The sequence below is a fragment of the Dasypus novemcinctus genome, chromosome 19, assembly GCF_030445035.2.
Source record: "Dasypus novemcinctus isolate mDasNov1 chromosome 19, mDasNov1.1.hap2, whole genome shotgun sequence".
NCBI lineage: Eukaryota > Metazoa > Chordata > Mammalia > Cingulata > Dasypodidae > Dasypus > Dasypus novemcinctus.
The window spans coordinates 79,753,772-79,777,860 of NC_080691.1; the positions used below are offsets into that span (position 1 = coordinate 79,753,772).

At 52.7% G+C, this 24,089-nt stretch overlaps 2 protein-coding genes across 3 annotated transcripts in view; one reads left to right on the forward strand and one right to left on the reverse strand.

Annotated features, from left to right (window-relative positions):
• On the forward strand, nucleotides 1-11,334 carry KHSRP (KH-type splicing regulatory protein). 2 transcript variants are annotated; one of them, XM_058281991.2, is made up of 20 exons: nucleotides 1-377; nucleotides 2,142-2,238; nucleotides 2,887-2,925; nucleotides 3,260-3,299; nucleotides 4,175-4,224; nucleotides 4,519-4,590; nucleotides 5,507-5,564; nucleotides 5,855-6,029; nucleotides 6,213-6,311; nucleotides 6,692-6,790; nucleotides 6,901-7,003; nucleotides 7,604-7,704; nucleotides 7,789-7,933; nucleotides 8,012-8,172; nucleotides 8,258-8,367; nucleotides 8,632-8,720; nucleotides 8,830-9,030; nucleotides 9,124-9,201; nucleotides 9,295-9,455; nucleotides 10,554-11,334. In XM_058281991.2, exons 1-20 carry the CDS (start codon nucleotides 120-122, stop codon nucleotides 10,560-10,562), a joined length of 2,145 nt encoding a protein of 714 aa, XP_058137974.1. In that variant the 5' UTR covers nucleotides 1-119; the 3' UTR covers nucleotides 10,563-11,334. The 2 variants fall into 2 exon arrangements, with proteins under 2 accessions (XP_058137974.1, XP_058137973.1); XM_058281990.2 differs by having other exon boundaries at nucleotides 9,295-11,334.
• LOC105746089 (adenylate kinase isoenzyme 1-like) overlaps nucleotides 10,579-24,089 on the reverse strand; it is a 22,085-nt gene continuing 8,574 nt past the window's right edge. The window contains exons 4-6 of the mRNA XM_058281995.2: nucleotides 13,250-13,441; nucleotides 12,338-12,407; nucleotides 10,579-10,836 (exon numbers count right to left, since the gene is read on the reverse strand). Of these exons, the coding sequence (XP_058137978.1) occupies nucleotides 12,339-12,407; nucleotides 13,250-13,441 (261 nt within the window). The 3' untranslated portion in view covers nucleotides 10,579-10,836; nucleotide 12,338. The remainder of the gene's footprint in view (nucleotides 10,837-12,337; nucleotides 12,408-13,249; nucleotides 13,442-24,089) is intronic.

A 24,089-nucleotide genomic window follows, 5' to 3' on the forward strand; every position in this document is an offset into this window, starting at 1 on the left:
TGGGTTCCCAGAGTGCTCCGCGGCCGTGTGGAGCGAGGCCTTGTTCCCGCGTTGAGCCGCTGCCGCCGCCGCCGCCTCCTCAGCTTCAGCCTCCGCGCCAGGCCCGGCCCCGCCGCGCCATGTCGGACTACAGCACGGGAGGACCCCCGCCCGGGCCGCCGCCGCCTGCTGGCGGGGGCGGGGGCGCTGGGGGAGCCGGGGGCGCCGGGGGAGGCCCTCCGCCGGGCCCGCCGGGCGCTGGGGACCGGGGCGGCGGCGGCCCCGGCGGCGGCGGCCCGGGCGGGGGTTCGGCCGGGGGCCCCTCGCAGCCGCCCGGCGGGGGCGGGCCAGGGATCCGCAAGGACGCCTTCGCCGACGCCGTGCAGCGGGCCCGCCAGGTGAGGGAGGCCGCGGGCCTGAGGGGCGCGCGCGCGGGCGGGGGAGGGGGCGGGGGTCACGTGCGCGCGCGCGGGGTCGCGGGCGGCGGGGGAGGAGGTCGGGGCCGCGACGGGGTCACGTGGGGCAGCAGGCGGGGGCCCGGCGGCGCCTCGAGTGGGCTCCCCGTGGGTGAACTCTCCCTACCCCCACGAGGGGCAGGGGGCGTGCGGGGGACTCCCGCGAACGGCCCCGGGGTGTGCAGGAGCCCCGGGGCTTGGAGACCTACTTTGGGACCCTCTTGCGCTCTCCTGGAAGCAAAGGGTCTTCCTTTCCGGGCGGAGGGGCTTGCTTCCCCTCCCCCGTCATCAAGCCCCTGGGGCTACATTTGCCCCGCCAACCCAGTCCTATTTCCGCCCCATCTCTAGAAAGAAAAGATTGGGGCTGATGCTGTTGCTAAAAAGTCCTTCCTCTTGAGGCTGGAAAGTGGAGAGGGCTCCCCCCCTCCCCTTTTTTTTTTTCTTCCTGCCAAAGTAGCCAAGCGCTTTGTGAAATGGGAAAGGTGGGCTTAGGGGCTGCCTCCTTTGGATGCTTGGGTGCCCGGGGGAGGGTCCCGGCACAGTGTTTTGAGGCGTGATGACAACAGGGACGTGTCTGTCATAGGCTGGCGTGGCTGACCTCCTCAGCTCCATTCTCAGCCGCCCCGCGGCCTGGGGGTAAGAAGCGGAGGACTTTGCCGCTCTTTCAGGAAGCAAACCGGGCTCAGGGAGAAAGAGAGAGTGCCCCGGGGTTGTCCGATTGCCTGGGGCTGGACTAGCTCCTCCCAAGGTGGGAGGTCCCGTTAAGTTCACGCCCGGGTTCTTGCCTAGGGTGGCCTGTAGCTGCCGCACCTCTGGAGTGGGGCAGAATTCCCAGGTGCCTTCGTCTGGGTGCCTGCCTACTTGTCTTGATTCTGAGGCAGCTCTTCCTGCCCCTGTCTGTGTAGTGCTTTGTGTTTGGGGTGGTTTGAGGTCCCCTCTGGGCATCCCAAGAGCCTTGGCTCAAGGTAAGCCTTTTTTTAAATTAAGGGATAAAGAGAAAAGATAGATCCTTAGCTCAGGGTCTGTTTCTTTGGGAAATGTGTAAAGTCCCACAAACAGGCCATGCTCTTAAGTGTGCTGGATTGGGGTGTTTTTGAAGTTGTCCTTAACATGACTAGTATGTAACATATAATTGCAAGAGGGGCCTTTGTTTTGGCCCACATGAGGATTTCAACTACCTTGAAGCAAAAACTTCCCTAAGGTTAAATAAATCCAAAGATTTTGAGAGCGAGGTAGAGAAAAGGCAAGTCGTGTAGTCTTCAGCATTGCAGAAGAATCACACTTTCTCATTCTCTGCACTGGGGCTGCTCTGATGAGGGATGGAAATATCTGGAAGCCCCGCCCCCCGTGACCTTAGGACCCTCCCTGGCATCAGAACGTCTGTTCCTCTTACCTCCAAAGTCAAGCCATTGCAGCTTATCCTCAGAGCTGCAAACGGTTTTCAGGCACAGATTCCAGCAAGAGCAGGAAAAGGGGAATTTTGAGATTGCTAGATGCCTCTTGAACCTTGAAGCCTTGGGTAAAAACTTCTTCTAGGACAACTTAATCAACAGGCTGCTCCGGAAGTTGATAGGAGAAACTGCTCTCAGGCCCGCCAGCAAGACTGACGGGGGTCTCATAAATGGCAGGTGCTCTTGAGTTGACCTGCGCGCTGAGGAGGGTTGTTTTTGGTAGTGGTTCTCTTAAACTTAACTACTCTATTTCTAGATTGCAGCCAAAATTGGAGGCGATGCTGCTACAACAGTGAATAACAGCACTCCTGATTTTGGTTTTGGGGGCCAAAAGAGACAATTAGAAGATGGAGGTAACCACCTGCTGCTGCTATTAGCTGGGAAAGAGGGTAGAAAGTTTGTTTGAGTGTGTTTCGGGGCAAGAGAGAGGAAAAAAAAACCTTGTTGCTATTCGGTCTTTTAAAACCTCAGCAATCCCAGCTTTGTTAATTCTTTTTGTTTGGTTCAGCCATCCCGAGGTATCAGGTGGCTGAGAGGCGGGCAGATGGGTTGTGACTAGGTCTAGTTTAAGGTCTCAGGACCATTCTTCCTTTCTGGTTGGCTGGGAAAATGTGGGCGGTTTTATGGAGGCCTGATCTGAAGTTTGGCTGGCCCTAGGGCATGCAGCATTGTCCACAGTCGCCAAAATAATGGATTCGGTGATGGGCTCTGGCTTCTTTCAGCCAGATCCCCCCTGACGAGGCAGGTCTGGTCCTAAGCTGGAAGGCTCGGTTGCCGCCTTCTTTGTTCACTTATTATAAAGGGCTTTTTCACTCTGGGTGTTGGTGGCAGGATTGATTTAGTCTGGCCCTGCTCTGGGGTTGGTCTCTTCTGGTCTCTCAGCTCTGGTGTTGGGGGTGGGGGAAGGGGGATTGTTTGCCCAGGACATGTGGTACCAGCATCAGGGCTGAGGCAGCCGTGGGTGGGTAAGTGCTGCATCTGACATCCTTTCTCTTCCACAGACCAACCGGAGAGCAAGAAGCTGGCTGCCCAGGGAGACTGTAAGTCCACTGGGTGCCTTGGGGTCTTTGGAGGATTTTAGAAGTTAGGAGCTAGAAACACTGAGCAGGTGGCAGCTCTCTTACGGGAACTCTGCATGTTCATAATCTGAGTACCTTGCTATAGGGGTCCCAGAGCACCCCCCGTGATTGAGGCAGAAATGCTGTGTACGTGAGCTTTTCTGAGGAGGGTGTTGATAGGGCTCATCAAGCACACGGGAATGTTTAGAACCACTGTGGCAAGTGCTCAGTGTCCCCTGGTGGGGTCATCTGGGAAGGGTTTTCAGGTTCCCCGAAGGAGCCATCGCAACTGTTCGTTTGAATTTTCTCCTTGCAGCAATCAGTTCTCAACTTGGACCCATCCATCCTCCCCCGAGGTGAGTTGTGATTTGGAAAGCATGTCAGTTGCCAGCTGTCTCCAGCCTTTCTTACTGAGTTGAGGGAGAGTTTTTTTCTGTCTGGGGGCCGCACCATTCAGGGACTGATTCCTCGTATTCGCATGTCGGGTTACGGTCGGGAGAGGGTGGGATCAGCCGTCAGGAGGGCAGGTCCTCCCTCTCTGCACCCTGTTGCATCCTTCACTGGGGTGGGGATACTCAGCAGCACAGGCGTCTGTCTTCCTAGTAAAGGCTGGGAAGGGACTTGAGTTTTCTCTCCTCCTTTTTCTTGAAATACTTGTCCACTGAGTGTTGCTTGAGTCTGGAGCTCTTTTCTACCTTTTTTCCACCCCCTGTAGCCTTTGGTGACCCTGATATTCACTTGTTTGCAAAGGACCCCATTCCTTATTCCTCTTTTTTAAGATGGGCCGATGGTTTTGTAAAATACAATAAAATAGATTTACTAGAAAGATGAAACAGGAAAGACTTCAGACCGAGTTTAGCATCAGGAGATGTAGCGTTACTTTCAGAGTGCTTTGGAAGTGCCTGGCTCTTGCTCTTGGCCTCTGGATCAGTGGAACAGCACCAGTCCACAGACTACACTGACCCAGGGCCACCCTCGCGAGGCACAGGTGGGGAAACCGAGGCCTTGAAGCAGAGCAACTTGCTGTGAAGAAGGGGAGCCCTGTGCTCCTTTTGGGCACTGCAGCCTTGGAGTCTTGACCCCCGTGTTGTAGAAAGCAGGTCCGAGGCCAGAAATACCAAGGGCTGTCCTGCAGGGCCAGGGCCTTTCCTCTAGGGGGCCGTGTAAAGCTCTCATCTGCTCCTTCCCTCTCACCCCCACTTGAGACTGACTTCTGTGTCTCTCCTTGCAGGACGTCAATGACAGAAGAGTACAGGGTCCCTGACGGCATGGTGGGGCTAAGTGAGTGTGGACTGGGGGCCCATTCACCCTTACCTTGGCCAGGGATGCCCAGTGTCCCCTGTTCTTGGATGGTATCCTGTTAGTGCCAGCCCAGAAGTGTTTGGCCTGAAAGAGCCTCTTGTGTGCCACTCTTGCTGGTCACCCCTTTGTCCTCTCTGGACAGAGGTGCACAGTGGAGCTCCTGAGATGACTTCCGCTCTCCTCAGTATCAGTGGGGCAAGGGACCCCCGCCACAGTCCCCTGAGCTCTGGGTTCCCTCCATCACCCTCTGTCTTTCTCCTTTTTCTCCCCCAGTCATTGGCAGAGGAGGTGAACAGATTAACAAAATCCAGCAGGACTCGGGCTGCAAAGTACAGATCTCTCCAGGTATGGGAGAGCTGGGTTCATGCCAGAATGGGGCTGGGAGGTGGGGTGGATTTTGGCTGTTTACGCTTCTGTGCTCCCTTAACTCCCCTGGTGACGGTGTAGAAGTGGAATGACTTGATATTTATTGAGCGCTCACTGTGTACCAGGTTCAGTACAGTATCTCAGCTAGTACAGTTCTGTGAGGTATAGCTGTGACTGCTTTTTTTTTTTTTAAATTATTTATTTATTTTTTTAAATTACATTATGAAAATGTGACTGCTTTTTTCCCTCTTTTCGCTTTGCAAAGCTGGGGGAGGCAGAACTGAGGTGAAAGCTCTGTAGAGTTGGACATGGAGAACCTCATTCCAGACACTTCTGAATCCTTCGTTGCCCCCTAAATTAAATTCCACGTGGAAAACAAACAGCTAGATGAGGCAGGGTGGGGAGTTAGATGCAGTTGTGGTAGCTTTGAGGCCAGGCCTAAGTTTGCATCCCCACTCTGTCTGGTTGTTGATCTGATCTTGCACAAGTTGCTGACCTCCCTGGACCTTAGATTCCTGAGCTGCAAAGTGCCTGCTTTGCAGGGGGTTCTGGAGGATGCACCCTATTCAAGGTGAAGTTTCGCAGCCATAGAGGAGGCTCCTGTGGGCATCACTGGTAGTGGGGGCCCAGGCCGGTGGCTCAGCCTTTGGGTTCTTCCTCCTTCCACCCCTCTTCTCCCCTAGAAACTCTTCCTTCCTTATTGGGCTCTAAGTGCCTTGGCCTTGGCTTTGCATAGAGCAGCCTTCCAGGCATTTGGAGAAAACTTATTTGCCAGACTGCTGAAGGGTGGCAGAGTTGGCTGTCGGTTGTTCTGACAGGTGCCCCTGTCCGTGGAGGGCTGTGCTGCGCTCTGCAGACCAGAGCGAGTGTTGACCCTGTCTCCTCTTCTCTCCAGATAGTGGTGGCCTCCCTGAGCGCAGCGTGTCCTTGACCGGAGCCCCAGAATCTGTGCAGTAAGTCCCAGCTGGCCCTGTCTTTGTGCTGAAGGGATGGGCAGAGGCCCTCTTAGGCCTGGGCTTCTGAGTTTCATCTCTTGGAGGACGTACCATGTCCTCAGCTCCTGGCTATACTGACATGTCAATTCCCCAGAAGCCTCTGGGATTGAATAGCCACAGCAGTCACCCTATTTTGGGTCGTCTCTCAGAAACCATGTTGGGGTCTCTTTTTCTTCCCTTTGAGCTGGGTGGGGACACCAGATCAGTACCTTTTTCAAGTGGTGGCACCCCTTTCTTCCCCTTCCCAGAAAAGCAAAGATGATGTTGGATGACATCGTCTCCAGGGGCCGTGGTGGCCCGCCAGGACAGTTCCACGACAACGCCAATGGAGGCCAGAACGGCACCGTGCAGGAGATCATGATCCCAGCAGGGAAGGCCGGCCTTGTCATCGGCAAAGGCGGGGAGACAATTAAGCAGCTGCAGGTGAGGGGGTGGGGAGAGCGGGAGGCTCCTCCTATCCCAGGAAAGTTTCCTCCTTGTGCCTGTGTGCATGCGCAGGCTGCCGCTAGTGCCTCCTATCCTTTTTTATCGTGCCTGCGCCCTACCTGCATTAGGCCCCAACACTTGCTGAAAGTCTGGCACTAACAGTTAACCTTGATTGTAAAGGAACGAGCCGGAGTGAAGATGATTTTAATTCAGGATGGTTCACAGAATACAAACGTGGACAAACCTCTCAGGATCATCGGGGATCCTTATAAAGTGCAGGTGCGTGCACCCTGAGGTGGTGGTTGATGTGAGGGAGGGGAGGGCCATCGGGTGGCCTGGGGCCAGGTGTAAAGGGGAGCATTTTCAAGAGCACGGCTGTGAAGTTGGCCTTGGATCCATATTCTCAGGCTAGACTACATCCCTGCTGCTCCTTTGTATTTGAGCAAGTGGCCTAGACCCTCTGACCTTGCATTTTCTTCACATTCTCATCTGGAAAGTGGGTGTGCTCTTCAGTACAGGTTTCCAGGCACGTACTTGCAGGTTCTCTTAGGCCGGCAACTCAGGCAAAGCAGCACCGCTGGGTGCTCGGTTGGCCTCAGCTGAGGCCTGCAAGGGTGCGGCAGGGGCAGGGTGTGCTCACACTGACCTTGTGTGTGCAGCAAGCTTGCGAGATGGTGATGGATATTCTCCGGGAGCGCGACCAAGGCGGCTTTGGGGACCGGAATGAGTACGGCTCCCGGATTGGTGGGGGCATTGATGTGAGTGCAGATCCTCCCTGGGGTGGGCGGGGGGCTGTGGGAGGGGCTGGCGGGCAGCGGAGCTGTGGGAACAGAACCAGCACTGACCCAAGGGCTCGCTCCCTCCCCAGGTGCCAGTGCCCAGGCATTCTGTCGGGGTGGTCATCGGTCGGAGTGGAGAGATGATCAAGAAGATCCAGAACGATGCCGGTGTGCGGATACAGTTTAAGCAAGGTCAGGGGCCTCACCCGAGAGGAGAGATTGGTCGGGCTCCTCCCCCGCCACCCACCCAGTACCCCACCAGCTGCCCACCTCTGGGAGGCCTGCTCTGAGGCGGCTGGCACCACTTTTAGCCCATGGGGGGCCTCGATGCTCCTCAGACGGCCATCAGAACATTCCTTGTCTCTTCCTTTTCCCTGTAACAGCTGGAGAGATTTGACGACTTGGGGTCTTTCAAGTCTCTCGGGATTTGTTTTCCCCTCCCCATCAGCTCTTGCCCACCAAACAGCTCGTCCTGACAGGGCAGGCCGGGCTCTTGCCAACCCTCAGCAAAGCATATCTCAGCAGCAAGTCTGCTGGGAGGAGGGTCCCCTTTTACTGTCAGGGATCGTTCCTGTCATCCTCAGTTCCGTAAAATATGTGGGTTGGCTCTGGCGGGTGCCTCCTTCCCGGCTCCTCAGTGAATTGAGTGTGGAGAGCGGCACTTCGAGCCTGAGATTTCACAGCCCTCGGGTGGCACGGCCTCTGCCTTGCAGAGGCTACGTGTAGGGTTTGGAGTTCTGCTTCTGCTTTTCTTCTAAATGGGTCTCTCTGCCTTCTTGGTGCTGGTCCTAGATGATGGGACGGGTCCTGAGAAGATAGCGCACATAATGGGGCCCCCGGACAGGTGTGAGCACGCAGCCCGGATTATCAACGACCTCCTCCAAAGCCTCAGAGTAGGTGGCCTTGGGCCCCAGAGGAGGGCTTGGGCGGGGGGAGGGCAGGCCCCGTGCTCATGCTCCCTCCTCCCTGTCTTGCAGAGCGGTCCTCCAGGCCCTCCGGGGGGCCCTGGCATGCCCCCAGGGGGCCGGGGCCGGGGCCGAGGCCAAGGCAACTGGGGCCCGCCTGGCGGGGAGATGACCTTCTCCATCCCCACCCACAAGTGTGGGCTGGTCATCGGGCGAGGTGCGTGCAGCCTGCTCTTCCCCCTGCTCTCCCTGTCCCCTACCCTTGCCCTTCCCTCACCCCCTGTCACTCCTGCAGGTGGTGAGAATGTGAAAGCCATAAACCAGCAGACAGGCGCCTTTGTTGAGATTTCACGGCAACTGCCGCCCAACGGGGACCCCAACTTCAAGTTGTTCATCATCCGGGGCTCGCCCCAGCAGATCGACCACGCCAAGCAGCTCATCGAGGAGAAGATTGAGGTGGGCCCAGGAGGGTGCTGGGGAGCTCGGGTCCATGCTCCTGTCTCCCAGCCCCTTACCTTGGCCTTGTTCTCCTTCTCTCCAGGGTCCTCTCTGCCCAGTCGGACCAGGACCGGGGGGACCAGGCCCTGCCGGCCCCATGGGGCCCTTCAACCCGGGGCCTTTCAACCAGGGGCCACCAGGGGCTCCCCCTCAGTGAGTATTCCTTTCAGCTCCCCGGACTTGGCGTGGGGGCAGCAGGACAGGACCTCTGAGGCCGGCCCCACCTTTCCCCTGAGGGCTCTGCTCCAGCCTCCTGGGTTCGTTGGCTCTGCTGAGAAAACACCCCACCAGTGTTGCCTGATCCCACCCCCTAAATGTATACACACCATGTAGAAGACCAGCCTCTGGCCCACAGCTGCCCTCGGCCGGCCGTGACAGCACCTGAGCTCACCTGTTCCCCTCTTCCTCCTCCTGCAGCGCCGGAGGTCCCCCTCCTCACCAGTACCCACCCCAGGGCTGGGGCAATACCTACCCCCAGTGGCAGCCACCTGCTCCTCACGACCCAAGTGAGTAACCGACGGTCTGGGTGAGGGGGTGGCCTGGGGGTCTGGGGGGAGGGCAGGCCCAGCACCCGGACTCCTCTGAGAACGGAATGCCCCCCCCTTCGTCCTGCAGATAAAGCAGCCGCGGCAGCGGCGGACCCCAACGCAGCCTGGGCTGCCTACTACTCACACTACTACCAGCAGCCCCCGGGCCCCGTGCCGGGCCCTGCGCCCGCCCCCACGGCTCCGCCTGCTCAGGGCGAGCCCCCTCAGCCCCCACCTACCGGACAGTCGGACTATACCAAGGCCTGGGAAGAGTATTACAAAAAGATTGGTGAGTGTGGTACAGGCGGGGGTGTTGGAGCCCTGTCAGAAGGGGTGGGGCCACGAAGCCGCCCTTTGACCTTGCTCTCCCGCCCCACTGCAGGCCAGCAGCCCCAGCAACCCGGAGCACCCCCGCAGCAGGACTACACGAAAGCCTGGGAGGAGTACTACAAAAAGCAGGGTGAGTGGGGCGGGGCGGGGCGCAGCCGTCGGGGGAGGCGTGGGCGGCCCGTGCCTGCAGTCCCGCCTAACGCACCTTCTGCTCCATCCCCAGCTCAAGTGGCCACTGGAGGGGGGCCGGGAGCACCCCCAGGCTCCCAGCCGGACTACAGCGCTGCCTGGGCTGAATATTACAGACAGCAGGCCGCTTACTACGGACAGACTCCAGGTCCTGGCGGCCCCCAGCCACCACCCACACAGCAGGGACAGCAGCAGGCAAGTGGGAACTGCCACCCTCCTCCTCCTCCTTTTTCCTTCCAACCCCCGGCCACCGTCCATCCTGCCTTAGTGGGTAGCGCCGGAAACCCCTTCCCCTGCGGGGTGTGTCCTTGATGCCTGCAGCGGGGGCCGTGTGGCCAGAGGTCTCCGGGAGTCCCCAGGAGCCGGGGACGTGTGCGCTGGGTCCAGAGGTTAAACGAAGAGGCCTCCCTCCGCCGGCCTGCTTGTTCCTGTGTAACGCTGTCGTGATATTGGGGGAGCACGAAAAAATAAAAGGCGGAACTTGTGAACTGGTGGGTAGTCCTGGGGTGGGGGGTAGGCAAGTAGCTCAAGTGTTGGTCGCCATCCTGGCTGCTAACTCACTCAAAATCTGGCCACTTGGGGAAAAAAAAAAATGTATTTTTTCCTCTGCATTACTTTCTTGGTTTTTCTTCTTTTTCTTCTTTTATTTTTAAACCCATGGTATTTTCCCGTGTCCAAGTGACTGTGTGTTGCAGGCGGCCCCAGTGTGGGGTCAGCAGTGGCTCAACGGGGATGAGGGGAGTTCACCAAGGGGCTCGGCCCGGCCGCCCCCCGCTTGGGCTCCCCTCTCCTCCTGCCAGCCGCCACCTCCGCTCGCGCGCGCCTCTGTGTCCTGGGCTTGTCTGTGAAGTGGGCATGACGATCGTTGCCACCTTCCAACCTACCTCACAGGGGTGTTGTGGGGACACCGTGATCTTTGGAAATTGTTTGTGTTGTGCTGCGCCGGGAGCCGCCCGCCTTCCTGAAGACAGAGGGCACCCCCTCCTCCCCTCCAAAGCCTGAGCGCGCTTCTCTTCCTCTGCAGTCCCGCTTCTCTCTCTCTCCCTCGCTCTCGTGCCGCTTTCTCCTCCTCCACCACCCAGGAGCCAGCCTCGACTTCTGCGAGGCCCCTCGAGCACTGGCCTAGGCAGTCCACACACACGTCCTTCCAGCCTGAGCTGGCCGCAGCCTGGGAGAGGGCCTCCTTGCGCCCGCCCCACTCGGGGCTGCTCTGGCCCTCCTTTCCACGCCCCTCTAGCCCCCACTCCCTCCCCTCCCGGTAGTGACCAATTCCTATCTCTTCCCTCTCCGCAGGCTCAATGAATCGAATGAATGTGAACCTCTTCATCTGTGAAAATCTTTATTTTTTTTCCATTTTGTTCTGTTTGGGGGCTTTTTTTTTTCCGTTTGTTTTTTTGTTTTTTTTTTTTTTTTTTGGGTTTGGCGAGAGCGCGATGGCTCCGGAGTTTGTGGCCCCAGCTGGTCCTGCTCTGTGCTCTCGCACTCTCGCTCATTCTGTGTGTCTCACATGCTTTTTCTTTCAAAATTGGGATCCTTCATGTTGAGCCAGCCATAGAAGATAGCAAGAACTAAATCTCTGCCAAAAAAAAAAAAAAACCACAAAAAACAAAACAAACTTATAAAATTATATATATATAAATATATATAAATCTTTATACCCCCAGCCTTCCTGAAACTGCCTCTTTCAGGGTAATGCGATTCATTTTCTCCCTACCACCCTTGGCCCTCTTCTTTGTTTTTAAAATAAACTTTTCAAAAGGAAAAAAAGTCACTCTTGCTATTTCTTTTTCTTAGTTAGAATTGGAACATTCCTTGGACCAGGTGTTGGTATTGCAGGACCCCCCCCGCCCCCCCACCGGCTGGGCCCTCCACCTTTCTTCTCTCTCGCTCCTCCTTGCACCCGAGCTCAGCTCCCCGCGGCCTCCCCTGTCCCTCTACTCCCAGGACTGCTCTGTCGTGTTTCATCTGTTCAGAGGAGATTGAAACTGAACACAAAATGGAAAAAAAAATGTATGGCAGTTTTTACTTTTTATCGCTCGTTTTTAACTTCACAAATAAATGATAACAAAACCTCCCCATGTCTGCCGGGTGCCGTCTGTCTCTGTCCGTAGGGTTTTGAAGGAGATGTTTGTTCTTTATCACTGTTGTAAGACTGATAATGGTGGTTGGAAATTACAAGCTTTGTGTCTTTGTTTTTGTTTTGTTTTTTAAGAAAAATGAGAAAATGGTTTTCTGGAGGTGCGTTGTGCTTTAATTTTTTTTTTTTTTTCGTTTGTTTTTGGTTAAATAAAGTGCTTTTTGTTTAAAAACTGCGTGCTGGCCGCAGTTATGTTTGTAGGGGGTGAGGAGCACGGCCTAGCCAGTGAGAATAAGGTAGAGTCCCCCCAAACACTTTGCTGTCTGGTTCTTTGCAGGGGATGGTATCAGGCCCAATCCCAGCAGTGCTGTATTCCCCGATTTCCCCCCCTGGGAACTTGGGAGTAAGGTACCCAGGAGCACCCTCCGGGACCAGTGTTCCCATGGATGCAGCCTGCCACCACAGCATACCGGCCGGGCCCGGGGCCTCCAGGGAACCAGCCTGACCCAGCGTGGGCCGGCTTTGGCCTATTTCCTTAATGCTCAGAGCCCTAAGGTGGGGCCAGGGTATGTCAGAGAAAATGGTGGTTTGCTGCAGCCACCCAAGGCTGCAGAGATGGTGCAGGAGGCAGGAGGGACCCCGCCTGGGCGGTCTGGCCTCAGGGCAGTCGTCTGGAGGCACCTTGCAAATGGCTGAGGTGTGCCTTTTGTAATGAGGGTTGAGTCCCAGGGCTTAAAATGCAGAATTCACACTTGCAACCGGGATACCTGGACCAGTGTGCCACAGGCGGGGAGCCGGTCCAGGCTGCTGCCTCTAGGTGGGGCTGTTGAGAACCTGTCCCTGGGGGCATGGGCATATGTATCTGACCCCTGGCTCACCCTGCTCATGGACCACCCCGGAAGGGGGGAAAGCAGCTGCCTTGCAGGCACCACACCCCCTTCTGAGTCCTGTACAGGTCCTGCGGTGAGGCAAGGGGCCAGGGGCCCCAGCCCCTGCCCACCTTACTGCAGACTTTCGATGACAGAGGAGCACTTGCCAAAAATGTTTTCTGGAGCTTCTTCTGCCAAGATCTGGAGAAGGGGGAGCAGAAGGGGTTCGATTCTGAGTCACAGCAGGGACATTGCCCTGTACCCCTCAGACAAGCCTGGGAAGCAAATCGAGGCTCGCCAAGTATCAGTTCTTTTACCAGAAGTGCTATCCCAGGGCAATGTGAGTGAGGGAAGAGCAAGCCGAGGAAGGAAGGATGCACCAAACACAGGTCCCTAACCCCTGCTTTATGAAGGGCACCGCTGGCGGCCACTCAGCCACCCGGGACCTTGCTGCACAAGCCACCCAGAAATGCTGTCCCTTGGAGCGGCCACAGGAGGGAGGGGCGTGCAGGGATCTATGCCGCTGCTCGCCCCTGCCCGCACCGGCCAACGCGAGCGCCCCACTGCTGCTCGGGGCCCCGCCGCATCTCCACCTGCAGGCAGGGCTGAGGGCCGCTGCCAAAGTTCTTGTTTCATCCTCATTAATGGAAAAAGTAGGAACAAAGTCATTTGAAGAACATCGGCTTCCCCCCTTGAGAATAATTTTGTGACTGGATTTGAGTCGAGCCATAGGTGGCCATTGCCTCAAAGTCCTGTTGGTATTTTCTAAAACTCGATTTCCTTTAATTCTGCAATATTCTGGAGCAAGTAATTTTGTTTAGGCATTGTCATAGCCCGTGGGCCCCAGGCCAATGACCAGACGGGCCCATGGAGAACATGGGTCTCAGCCAGGGAGCCCCCCCACCCCGCCACGATGGACAATCGAAGGCCTGGAGAGGGACAGCTTTGGAACCAGGCCCACAGCCTGGCCCCTGTGCTGCTGTCTCAGCTGGACTTGCCCTGGGACGCCAGCGTCGGGTGAGTGGCCAGTGTGGAAGACCCACGTTTCGGAGCAGGTTCTTCTGGTAGAAGGCGAGGACAGGCTCAGCCAAGGTGTAGTGCGTCTCCAGGCGCCGGCGGATGGCTGGCTCCGAGTCGTCCGCCCGCTGCTCCAGCCGCCCGCGGTGCAGCGCCCTGCGCACCATCGTCTCCATGGAACAGTCAAACCCGATCATGACGTTGGGGGCCCGGCCCACCTGTGGGAGGGGGCTGGATGAGGAGGAGGCCGGGAGGGGTGGCCCCAGGGCCCTGTCTTGTCCCCACACTGCCCCCCACTCCCCAAGTTCAGGGATCTCCAACTGCAGGCTGGCAGAGAATAAGTGGGGCCCGGATCCGTTTTGAGTTCTCGTGTTTTATACAAAAAGGTTTTGGACGAGTAGGACCTTCACATAACTCGAAAGTCAAACCACCAAAAGTCAATCGATGAAAAGAAAAGGTCTTTAAAAAGAAAAAAGTCAGAGCCCCCCCCATCCACCCAGGTTCACGCTCCACGGAGGCAGCCAGAGTTCCTTGTTTCTTGTGTCTTCTTCCTTACAAGCAAATACAGACCTGTGTTCTGTTTCCTCCTGTTTTATACAAATGGTGAACACGCTGCTCTGCCCTTGACGTATTCATTTCGTGTAGGTGGAGATCATTCCATATTGGCACGCAGGATTCTCTTTACTGTGTAGTCTCCTGTTGTGTGGATGCCCCGTGATTGGTTTAACTGGCTCCTCACTGAGGGATGTTTAGATTGAAATCCTTATCTTAGAATGGCTTGAAGCTGTCTTCACCTGCCTTTCTCGAGCCTAGACGAGAGCCCTCAGCTGGCTGCTGCACGTGCGCCGGCTCTGCCCTCCCTGCCTGATACCAGCTCCAGGAGGCCTTCCTGGAGGGAGCCTTCCTGGATGGCTCAGCCACCCACTGAGCTCCGCCTCCTCTTGGTTCCTCCAGAATGTCATTGTAAAAGAGAAGCCAGCAGCAAGTTTTAAAAAAAAATCATAAAATGAACCTGGGGTTCATTCCAGGAAAGCAAGGGTGGTTCAATATGAATTATTGTTTTAACATTTAAGTAAGGAAAGAGTCCTGCAGTCATTTGCATAAACAAAGGTCAATTGACAAAATCAACATGCATTCCTGACTCAAAACAACACTAGGAATTGATAAATATTTCCTTGGCCAGCATATTTTTGTTTCCCCACTAAGCAGGAACAGGGCAAGGTTGCCAGCACTTGCCACTACGACTTAGTATATGGTATGGGAGGATTAGCTAAAGCAATTAGATAAAAAAGCAATTCAAGAAATCAACTGGAAAGAAAAAGAGGCAGCACTGTCTGTTGGCAGATGTGACTATTTCTGGGAAACCTGAGAAAATTAACAGATAAACTAGTACAGAGTTTGATGAAGTAACAGGATATAAAATTAACATGCCGAAATCAGTAGCCTACATGCATACAAAAATCACCAGTTAGAAGACAGAAATAGGAGGCTTCATTTACAAGTGTACACAAAGCTTAACAAAAATGTGTGAGATCAGTGAGAATTCATGAAATATCCCTAAGGAACACAAAAGGGGACCTAAACAATGGGAATTTATACATGTTTGTAGATAGGAAGATAACAGTATAAAGGGGCTGAGTTTTCCATGTGATCCAAATGCAATGGGAACATTTTCTTTAGTGGAGTTAGGGTTGATTGAAAGGTTCGTGTATGAGAATAAGCAGGAATGGCCAGGAGAATCCTGGGAAAGATTAATGGATGGGATTGGGGGTGAATGGGGAGAGTTCCAACCCTACCAGGTAGTAAAACAATCTAAAGAGCAGATGTAGCTCGTGGTTGAGCACCTGCTTCCCAAGTACAAGGTCCTGGGTTCAATCTCCAGTACCTCCTAAAAACAAATGAGAAAACCACCTTTCATTGGGGAGCAGATGTAGTTCAGTGGTTGAGCCCTGCTTCTCACATACAAGGTCATTTTCTGATACCTCCTAAAAAACATGTAATCTGTAATTAAAACAATTTGAGGTACAAGTGGATAGACTCCAGAGCAGTATAATAAATCCAGTAATAGACCCAAGTGAATATGGAAGGGTAATGTCTGGCAAGGATGACATCTCCAATTGAGGTATCAGGGGCTGGAGATTGAACCTGGGACCTTGTGTGTGAGAGGCTGGTGCTCAACCACTGACCCACATGGGCTTCCCTGAGTTGGTTTTTCTGTTTGTTTTGCTTGTTTGTTTTTTTCAGGAGGCACCGGGAACTGAACCCGGGACCTCCCATGTGGGAGGGCAGGCACTCAACCACTTGAGCCACATCCACTCCCAGGACAGACTTTTAAATAAATGATTTTGGGACAACTGGACTGCAATTTGGAAAAAGATAAAGTCAGATCCTTCATTCCGAAACACCAGGAAATTTTCAAATGAAGCAGAGGTATACATATAAGAAATAAAATGATTCAAGTACTAGAATAAAACATGGATGAATTCCATTTTAATCTATGAAGAGAGGAAAAAAAAACAAAAATTATGTTTCAAAATCCAGAAGCAATAACAGAAATAGTTGACATATTTGATAAAGTTTATAAAGTAGTTTTTGCAGTGCAAATACACATACTTAAAAACACAATAAGCAAAGTCAAAAGTTAGAAGAACTGGGAAAAAATACTTGCAACCCATGTCACAGAGAAAGGACTAATATCCCTAATATATAAAGAGCTTATAAAAAAGAACAAAAAGTCCAACATGTTAGGGGAGAAAAATGAGCAAAAGATAAGAGGGTTTTCACAGATGTAGAAATAAAAACGGCCCTTGAGCTTTGGAAAAGATGCATAACCTACCCCACTCATGGTAAGAAATTTCTTTGAAAACTACACACCATTTCTTGCTTAAATCAGAAAGAAACTTAGTAGCATCCTCTGCTGGTGGGGCTATGAGGAAATGGGCACTCCTACAAATTGCTGGTGGCAGTACAAAATGTAGAGGAATTGGGGGGCATCTAACAAAACCACCTATGCATTTATTCTTTGATCCAGCAATTGCTACTCCTAAGATTCTATCCCAGACATACTGGCAAAATGAAATAGCACATTTCCTGGTTTGAGTCTCTTGTGGACTCCACAAAATTATGCTTGTAAAGCCAACCCATTCCTGTGTGTGTAAGCCTGTTCTGTGTGGGGACTTCTGGTTAGATGCAGTTGAGGGGCCTTTTGAGCAGATTACTGTTGAGTAGATCACTTTAGGGCCTTCGATTAGATGACCCAGGGTGGGTCAGGGTGAGTCCTAATCCTTTTCCACTGGAATATCATCTAAACTAATGACTGAAAGCAGACACACAGAGAAAGGGAGCTGCCGGCTTCTCACCCTCCAGGATCACCTATAGCCACAGAAAGAGAAACCCTCGAGCTGCTAAGAAAGAGGCCAGAGGCTGACACCAGCCGAGCATCCCAAAGCTGAAGAGAGGAGCTGTGCCTGCTGGTCCACAGCTGAGCTTGGGGAGAAAGTGAGCCTGGAGGAGAAAGCAGAGCCCTGCCACCACTGTGCCTTGCCACGTGGCAGGAGTCCAGGATCACCAGCAGCCAACCTTTGGCGAGACAGCCTCTCTGCTGATGCCTCGACTTGGACATTTTCACAGCCTCGGAACTATAAGTTTTTATCCTAGTAAATCCCCATTAGAAAAGGCAACGCATTTCTGGTATTTTTTGCATTGGCAGCCTTTAGTATACAAAGGTTATTTAGTGTGGCACTGTAAGAGCAAAAGATTAGAAATAAGTTATTGCCCTTCAGTAGGAGACGGGTTGAATAAATTATGGTACCACTACCCAGTGGAAGACTATGCGGTTGTAAAAAGGAACAAGGGACAGCATGCTTCAGAGGTAGAGCCAACTCCAGAACCATCTCTAGCACTACCTCTGTAAGTACAGCCAGCCCATTCACTAGCCCCACAGCTAAAGCTAGCACCAGATACAGCGCTAGAAACAACTCCATTGTCAACTCCTGCACCAGGACCAAAGTTAGGATTGGTCCAACACCTCTAAAATCAACTTCATTGCCAGTTTCTGCACCACTTTGGAGCTAGAGCTAGTATAAGGTATAACAACAGCTCTAGTGCCACCGCCAGGACTAGTACCAGGTCCAGAGTCATATCCACAGTTAAGAGTCATCTCTAACACCAGCTCCAGAGCTACAACCAGCTTCAGCGCCAGCTCTAGTACCAGCTCCAGAGATAAAGCCAGCTCTAGCCACAACTCCATCACCAGCTCCAAAGCTAGCACAAGCTCCAAATCTAGAGTCAACTCTAGAGGCCAATCTAGCAATATCTACAGACCTAAAACCAGTTCCAGTTTCTGTGTGAGCTTCTACAGTTGTTTCAGGCCAAGCTCTAGCCTCAGCTCTTGCATGAGTTCCATACGTAGAGTCAAGGCTAGGTCCATTGTCAGCCGTAATGCCAACTACAGGGCTCAGACCACCTCATACCAATTCCCTTGGAACCACCGGTTCAGGAGCTTCAACTCCATAGGTGGAGTCAGCTCCAATGCCAGCTCCAGCGGCACCTCTACTGCCAGCTCTCGAGCTAAAAACAGTTCCAGCACTAATTCCAAAGTTTTAACCTGTGATGTCTACAGAGCTAGAGCCAGCCCCATCCCCAGGTCTAGTGCCAACTCCAGAGCTGCAACTTTAGCATCAGCTCTACCACCACCCATGGACTACAGCCAGGCCCAGCACTAGCCGCAAAGCGAAAGCTAGTGCCCTCTACAGAACTAGAGGCAATGCCAGCATAAACTCCAGCCCCAGAATTAGAGCTAGCTCCAGCACCCACCCTAACGCCAACTCCAGAACTCCACCCAGTCCCAGTTCTACCCCCAGCTCCTTAACTAGAGCCAGCCCCAGCTCTAGCACCACCCCTACAGTCAAACTCAGTGCTAGCACCAACGCTCCAGAGTTGAAGCTCTGGCACCAGGCCAGAGCTAGAATTAGCTCCAGCCCCAGCTCCAGCACCAGCCCAAAAGCTAGAGCCAGCTGCAGCTCCAGCTCCCCCTTGCCTGTAAAGGCATCTCTTTCTTTTCTTTTCTTTTGCAGGTTTTTAAAAAAATAAAATACACGTAAAATAAATTTTATCCTTTTTTGGGGGTTTTCTTTTAAAATGCACAGTTCAGGGGCACAAAGTACCTTCCCGGTGCTGCACAGCCACCAACACCATCTAGTTCCACGATATTGTTATCACCCCACACGGAAACCCCGTACCCATCAAGCCACCACGCCCCGCTCCCTGCTCCCTTTAGCACGTGGCAGCCCCTACTGTGCCTGCTGTCGCAGCACATTTGTCTCTTCTGGAGTTTTCATATAAATGGAATCACATTAAAAAAAACAAAAACGAATGCAGATATGAACTTCAGGATATAGTATTGCCTAGTGAAAATATAGAATCGTATGAAGAGAATGCTAATTTTTGAGTGAGAATGAAGGGAACACAAGCACCCTCCTTAGATTGCAAAAAGACCCTGAAAAGGGCAAACCAAACCCTAAGAAACATGGCGGCCTACGAGGGAAGGAGGGCGCAGGTGGTCCGGGGCCGACAGGATGGAGGGAGGCAAGCTCTCTCTGGGTACACTTTTACCTGGGACCTTAGCCAGACGAAAAAGAAGCAGCCCGTAAATCATGAAGACCAAACGGAAAGAAATGAACCCCCTGTGTATCAATTTCATCACATAGCTACACAGAGAAAGCCATTATGTCAGGGGACCCGGTTTGTTTTCTCAGGTATTGGGGGCCGGGGATCAAACCCGGGACCTCACATGTGGGAAGCCGGCATGCAACCACTGAGCCACATCAGCTTCCCTGAGATGGTTTTTGTTTGCTTGTTTGTTTTTGTTTTCAGGAGGCACCAGGAACCAAACCCGGGGACTCCCAAGTGGGAGGCAGGCACTCAACTGCCTGAGCCACATCTGTTCCCCTGGTATTTTATTGCACATCCATAGGGGAATGTATCCTAAGGAAAACTGGAACTTACAGTCTTAAACTCCATTTGGTAGTTCGTTTTTTTTGTCCATGGAGGCATTTTATCTGCATGTATGTTCTACATCCCTAGAAAAAGAATCCCAGGATCTGTCCCCCTGTGTGCTTTCGCCTTGCTTCCTCGTGGTCCATGATGCCAGCTGAGGTCGTCGTCGATACAATTAAACCAAGCTGACAGGATGGGAGCAGATTATTCTGCCATTTTTCTAGGTCTTTGAGTTGCACATCAAATCTGGGACTAATCACCCCACACTTATTTAACCTCCCTGTGAGGTTCACAACAATTTTCCCAGCTCTGTGATGATCAATGATTTCAAATTCGCCAGTGTGACCGTGCTTCATCACCACAGTTAGAAACCTGACGATGACTTTGGAGCACGGCCTGAGAAGAACCTGGATTTGCCTCTCTTCTCGGCGTGGTCGATGCTCTTGGGAGCGTCAGCCAGGACGTTCCGGCACACCATGGTGGCGGCACAGAGAGATGGCTGAAAGAGTGGTAGTTTTATTTTTAGTAGTAATATTGGTGTCTTAGTTTAAAAGCATTTTGTATCTACTGGAATAATGCAAATAAATATGTTAAATATAAAGAACCAAAATTTTCAGGGAAGGAGAAAAGAGAAATCAAAACACTGTAATGGGGAAGCGGATTTGGTTCAATGGATAGAGCATCCGCCTACCACAAGGTTCAAACCCCGGGCCTCCTTGACCCGTGTGGAGCTGGCCCATGTGCAGTGCTGATGCACGCAAGAAATGCCCTGCCACGCAGGGGTGTCCCCCGCGTAGGGGAGCCCCACACGCAAGGAGTGCACCCCATAAGGAGAGCCACCCAGCGCGAAAAAAGCACAGCCTGCTCAGGAATGGCGCTGCACACACGGAGAGCTAACACAGCAAGATGACACAACAAAGAGACATATTCCTGGTTACAAGCAGACACAGAAGAACACACAGCGAATGAACACAGAGAGCAGACAACTGGGGGGCGGTGGAAGGGGAGAGAGATAAATAAAAAATAAATTTTTTAAAAAAACAACAAGAGAACAACATTGTAATGTTAGGGAAGCAGATGTGGCTCAACTGAGAGAGTGTCCGTCTACCATATGGAGAGTCCAGGGTTCGGTCCCAAGGGCCTCCTGACCCGTGTGGTGAGCTGGCTCATGCGCAGTGCTGCTGCAGGCAAGGAGTGCTGTGCCACATAGGGACATCCCCGAGTAGGGTCCCCCCACACACAAGGAGCGTGCCCCTCAAGGAAAGCAGCACTGTGTGAATAAAGCACAGTCCACCCAGGAGTGGCTGTGCACACACGGAGAGCTGATGCAGTAAATGATGCAACAAAACAGAGACACAGTTTTCCAGTGCCGCAGGGTAATGCAAGTGGACACAGAAGAACACACAGCAAATGGACACTGCAGACAACAGGGGGGGAAGGGGAGAGAAATAAATAAAAATAAATCTTAAAAAAAAACACTGGGAAGCAGACTTGACCCAGTGGTTAGGGCGTCCGTCTACCACATGGGAGGTCCGTGGTTCAAACCCCGGGCCTCCTTGACCCGTGTGGAGCTGGCCCATGCGCAGTGCTGATGCGCACAAGGAGTGCCGTGCCACGCAGGGGTGTCCCCGCGCAGGGGAGCCCCACGCGCAAGGAGTGCGCCCCGTAAGGAGAGCCTCCCAGCACAAAAGAAAGTTCAGCCTGCCCAGGAATGGCGCCGTACACAGGGAGAGCTGACACAGCAAGACGACGCAACAAAAAAGAAACACAGATTCCCATGCCTCTGACAACAACAGAAGTGGACAAAGAAGAACACACAGCAAATAGACACAGAACAGACAACTGGGGGGGTGAGAAATTTAAAAAAAAAACACTAATATTAAGCGTGAATTGGGAAATATTAGAATGACTTAGGATTTTTTTTTCCTTTCACAGTTATGTGTTTCCTAGCTCTGTCCGCTGGAAAGGCCTAGAAACAATCAGTACAACCCCCCCCCCCCCCCCCGCCGTTTTTTATCAGTACCCCTTGAGCCCAGATCACTAAAACAGGGTTGCACTGAGCTAATTGTACTGCAAGGACATTTTGTGGACTTAAGTCATCAGTGAGTTGATTCAATCTACAGCTGATTGCATCTCCTATCAACTGAGGCGCTTGACTTCAGCAAGGAGGGAGGTCAGCTGTTGAAGGCCTTAAAAAGGAGAAGCGATTTCAGCATTCAGAGAGAGAATTCCCGCCTCTGCTTGAGACAGCCAGCGTCTCCTGGGGAACCCATCATGGACCTTCTGCAGAGCTCCTGGCTGGCAGCCTGCCCTACGGAATTTGGACTCGTGCACCCACCCCCGCGGCTGTGTGAGACAGTTTTATAAAATCTCATAATATTTACTGATCTCTCCTGTCACTTCTGTTTCCCTAGAGAACCCTGACTAATACAGCTCTCAAGAGTGGGAAGTCTCGTACCAGAAAGCAAGGAAAGCATTCAGTGTGAAATGGGGGCAGTGTCCAAAGGTCCCAGGTGTCCACAGAAGGGGCTCTTCTTGGCCAACGATGTGACAATTTGATCATCAGAAAGACTAATGAGGAAGGGGATGTGGCTCTACCAGCTGGGCGCTCGCCAACCACATGGGAGGTCCTGGGTTCGGGTCCCGGGTCCTCCTAAAGAAGACGAGCAGATGCCGCAATGAGGTAGGCGCTACATTGCCGCCAATGAATTAGATGCCACAGCGCAGCAACGAGCAGACGCCTAGGTGAGCAGATGCCACAAGCCAGCAGGCACTGCAGCCCGTGGGGAGCGGATTACGCTCAGGTCGTTGGGCACTTGCCTTCCATGTGGGAGGTCCCGGTGCCTCCTGGAGAAGGCGAGCAAACAATGAGCAGGCAGGCAAGAAAACCATCTGGGGGTGGGGGGGACAGGAATGAAAATAAATAAATCTTAAAAAAAAAAAAAGAGGGAGCTGATGAGGCTCAGTGGTTGGATGTCCGCTTCCCACATAGGAGGTCCCAGTTTCAATGCCCAGCCCCAGTACCTAAAAAAAAAAAAAGACTAATGATTGCAGGGAAGCGGATGTGGCTCCAGTGATAAGGCCTCTGCCTACCATATGGGAGGACCCAGGTTTGATCCCTGGGCCCTCCTGGTGAAAAAGAAGAAGAGAAAGCATGCCTGCACAGCGAGCCAGTGCCCACGTGGTGAGCCGAATGCCCGTGCGAGTGCCTGTGTAGTGAGCCGGTGCCTGCTCAAAGTGAGTAACAGACAGATGATGATGGAACAAAAGAGAGACAAAGGGGAGTGTCAAAGGGAAGTGCAGTAGAGACTGGGAACCAAGGTTACGGAATTGACAGGGAACCTCTCTCCTCATCAGAGGTTCCCAGGATTGAATCCCTCTGAATCCTAGAGGAGGAAGATGAGAAGACAAAAAAGAGAAATAGATACAGAAGTCATACAGCAAATGGACACAGACAGCAGAAACAGGAGGACAGGGGCGGGGGAAAAAATAAATCTTAAAAAAAAAAAAAGGCTACTGATTGCAATTGCTTGAGACACAATAAATATATCAAAACCCCTGATGGGAAGCAGATGTGGTTCAAGTGGTTGCGCTCCCACCTACCACATCGGAGGTTCCAGGTTTGGTTCCCGGTGACTCCTAAAGAAGACCAGCAAGACAGAGAGCTGACACGACTAGCAGGCATGGCAAGCTGACACAATAAAATGACACAAGAGACACAAGGAGGGAAACGTAATGAGAGACACAATAAAGCAGGGAGCAGAGGTGGCTCAAGTGATTAGGTGACCCCCCTTCTACAGCGGAGGTCCCAGGGTCAGTTCCCAGTGCCTCCTAAAAGAAACGCGAGCATACAACAAACAGACAGAGCAAATGCAAACAATGAGGGGGTGAGGAGAAATAAAACTGAAAAAACTAAAAAGCCCTTGAGTTCATAATGATCTGAAAAAGAGAGGGACAAAGTGAGTAACAGACAAGGACAGAGACAGACAGAAGAAAAAGAAGCAGACAAAATAACAAACCTCATTGTCACCACTGGCGGTGAGGAGGGCGTCAACTCCTTGGTCTGAAAATTGGCCATAATGGGGAAGAATTAAGCATTTAAGCCACCGTCTTACAGGAACTATATTTCACCCAATAGCCTTCATCGAACAAAGGCGAATTCTTTTTTAGGGAAGAGTTCCAGCTAATACTTGAGGAAGAAAAAAATGACTGAAATAGACAATTACAAATCAGCAATATCTAATGAAATAACTGGTTCAGATCAGCCACGAATGAAAGCTTTAGCTAAGCGATGGAGGGGGCATTTTAAGCAGACCACTGCCCGACCCTTTACTAAGAGGGAGGCAACCCAAAACTTAGGATGCAATCCAATAAGCATTGAACCAGAATCTAATTAAGCCTGTAAGGTGCACAGGAAAAAGGAGGGCTATCGAGGGACAAGTTAAGTGAAACCAGGAGGAAAGGGGTAGATAAATCCCAAACATGGGACTCTCTCTGCACAGGACAACTGACCCAGGTCCTTCAACAAGTCGAGGACAGAAGAAAAGCAAGTGGAGGTGAAGTCTGCAATGATTAGGAGCTAAAAGACACCTGCCACATGCAATGCGTTTTACTCCGATGTCCAACAAAAATGACCTTAAAAAGAGACCTTTGTTCAGACACTGGGGCTATGGGAAGGATGGGCTGGGCATTGGATGGGATCAAGAAATGATGATTGGGGAGCAATGTAGCTCAGTTGTCAAGCACCTGCTTCCCATGTATGAGGTCCCGGGTTCGATCCCCGGTACCTCCTAAAAACAAAGAAACCAACTCTCATTGGGGAGTGGATATAGCTCAGTGGTTGAACACCTGCTTCCCATGATGAGGTCC

Coding starts and splice junctions, on each gene's coding strand:
- KHSRP (XM_058281990.2), top strand. CDS start 120: ATGTCGGACTACAGCACGGGAGGACCCCCGCCCGGGCCGCCGCCGCCT. Junction 7,004..7,603: donor GCGGATACAGTTTAAGCAAG/GTCAGGGGCCTC, acceptor TGCTGGTCCTAG/ATGATGGGACGGGTCCTGAG. Junction 9,031..9,123: donor AGAGTATTACAAAAAGATTG/GTGAGTGTGGTA, acceptor GCCCCACTGCAG/GCCAGCAGCCCCAGCAACCC.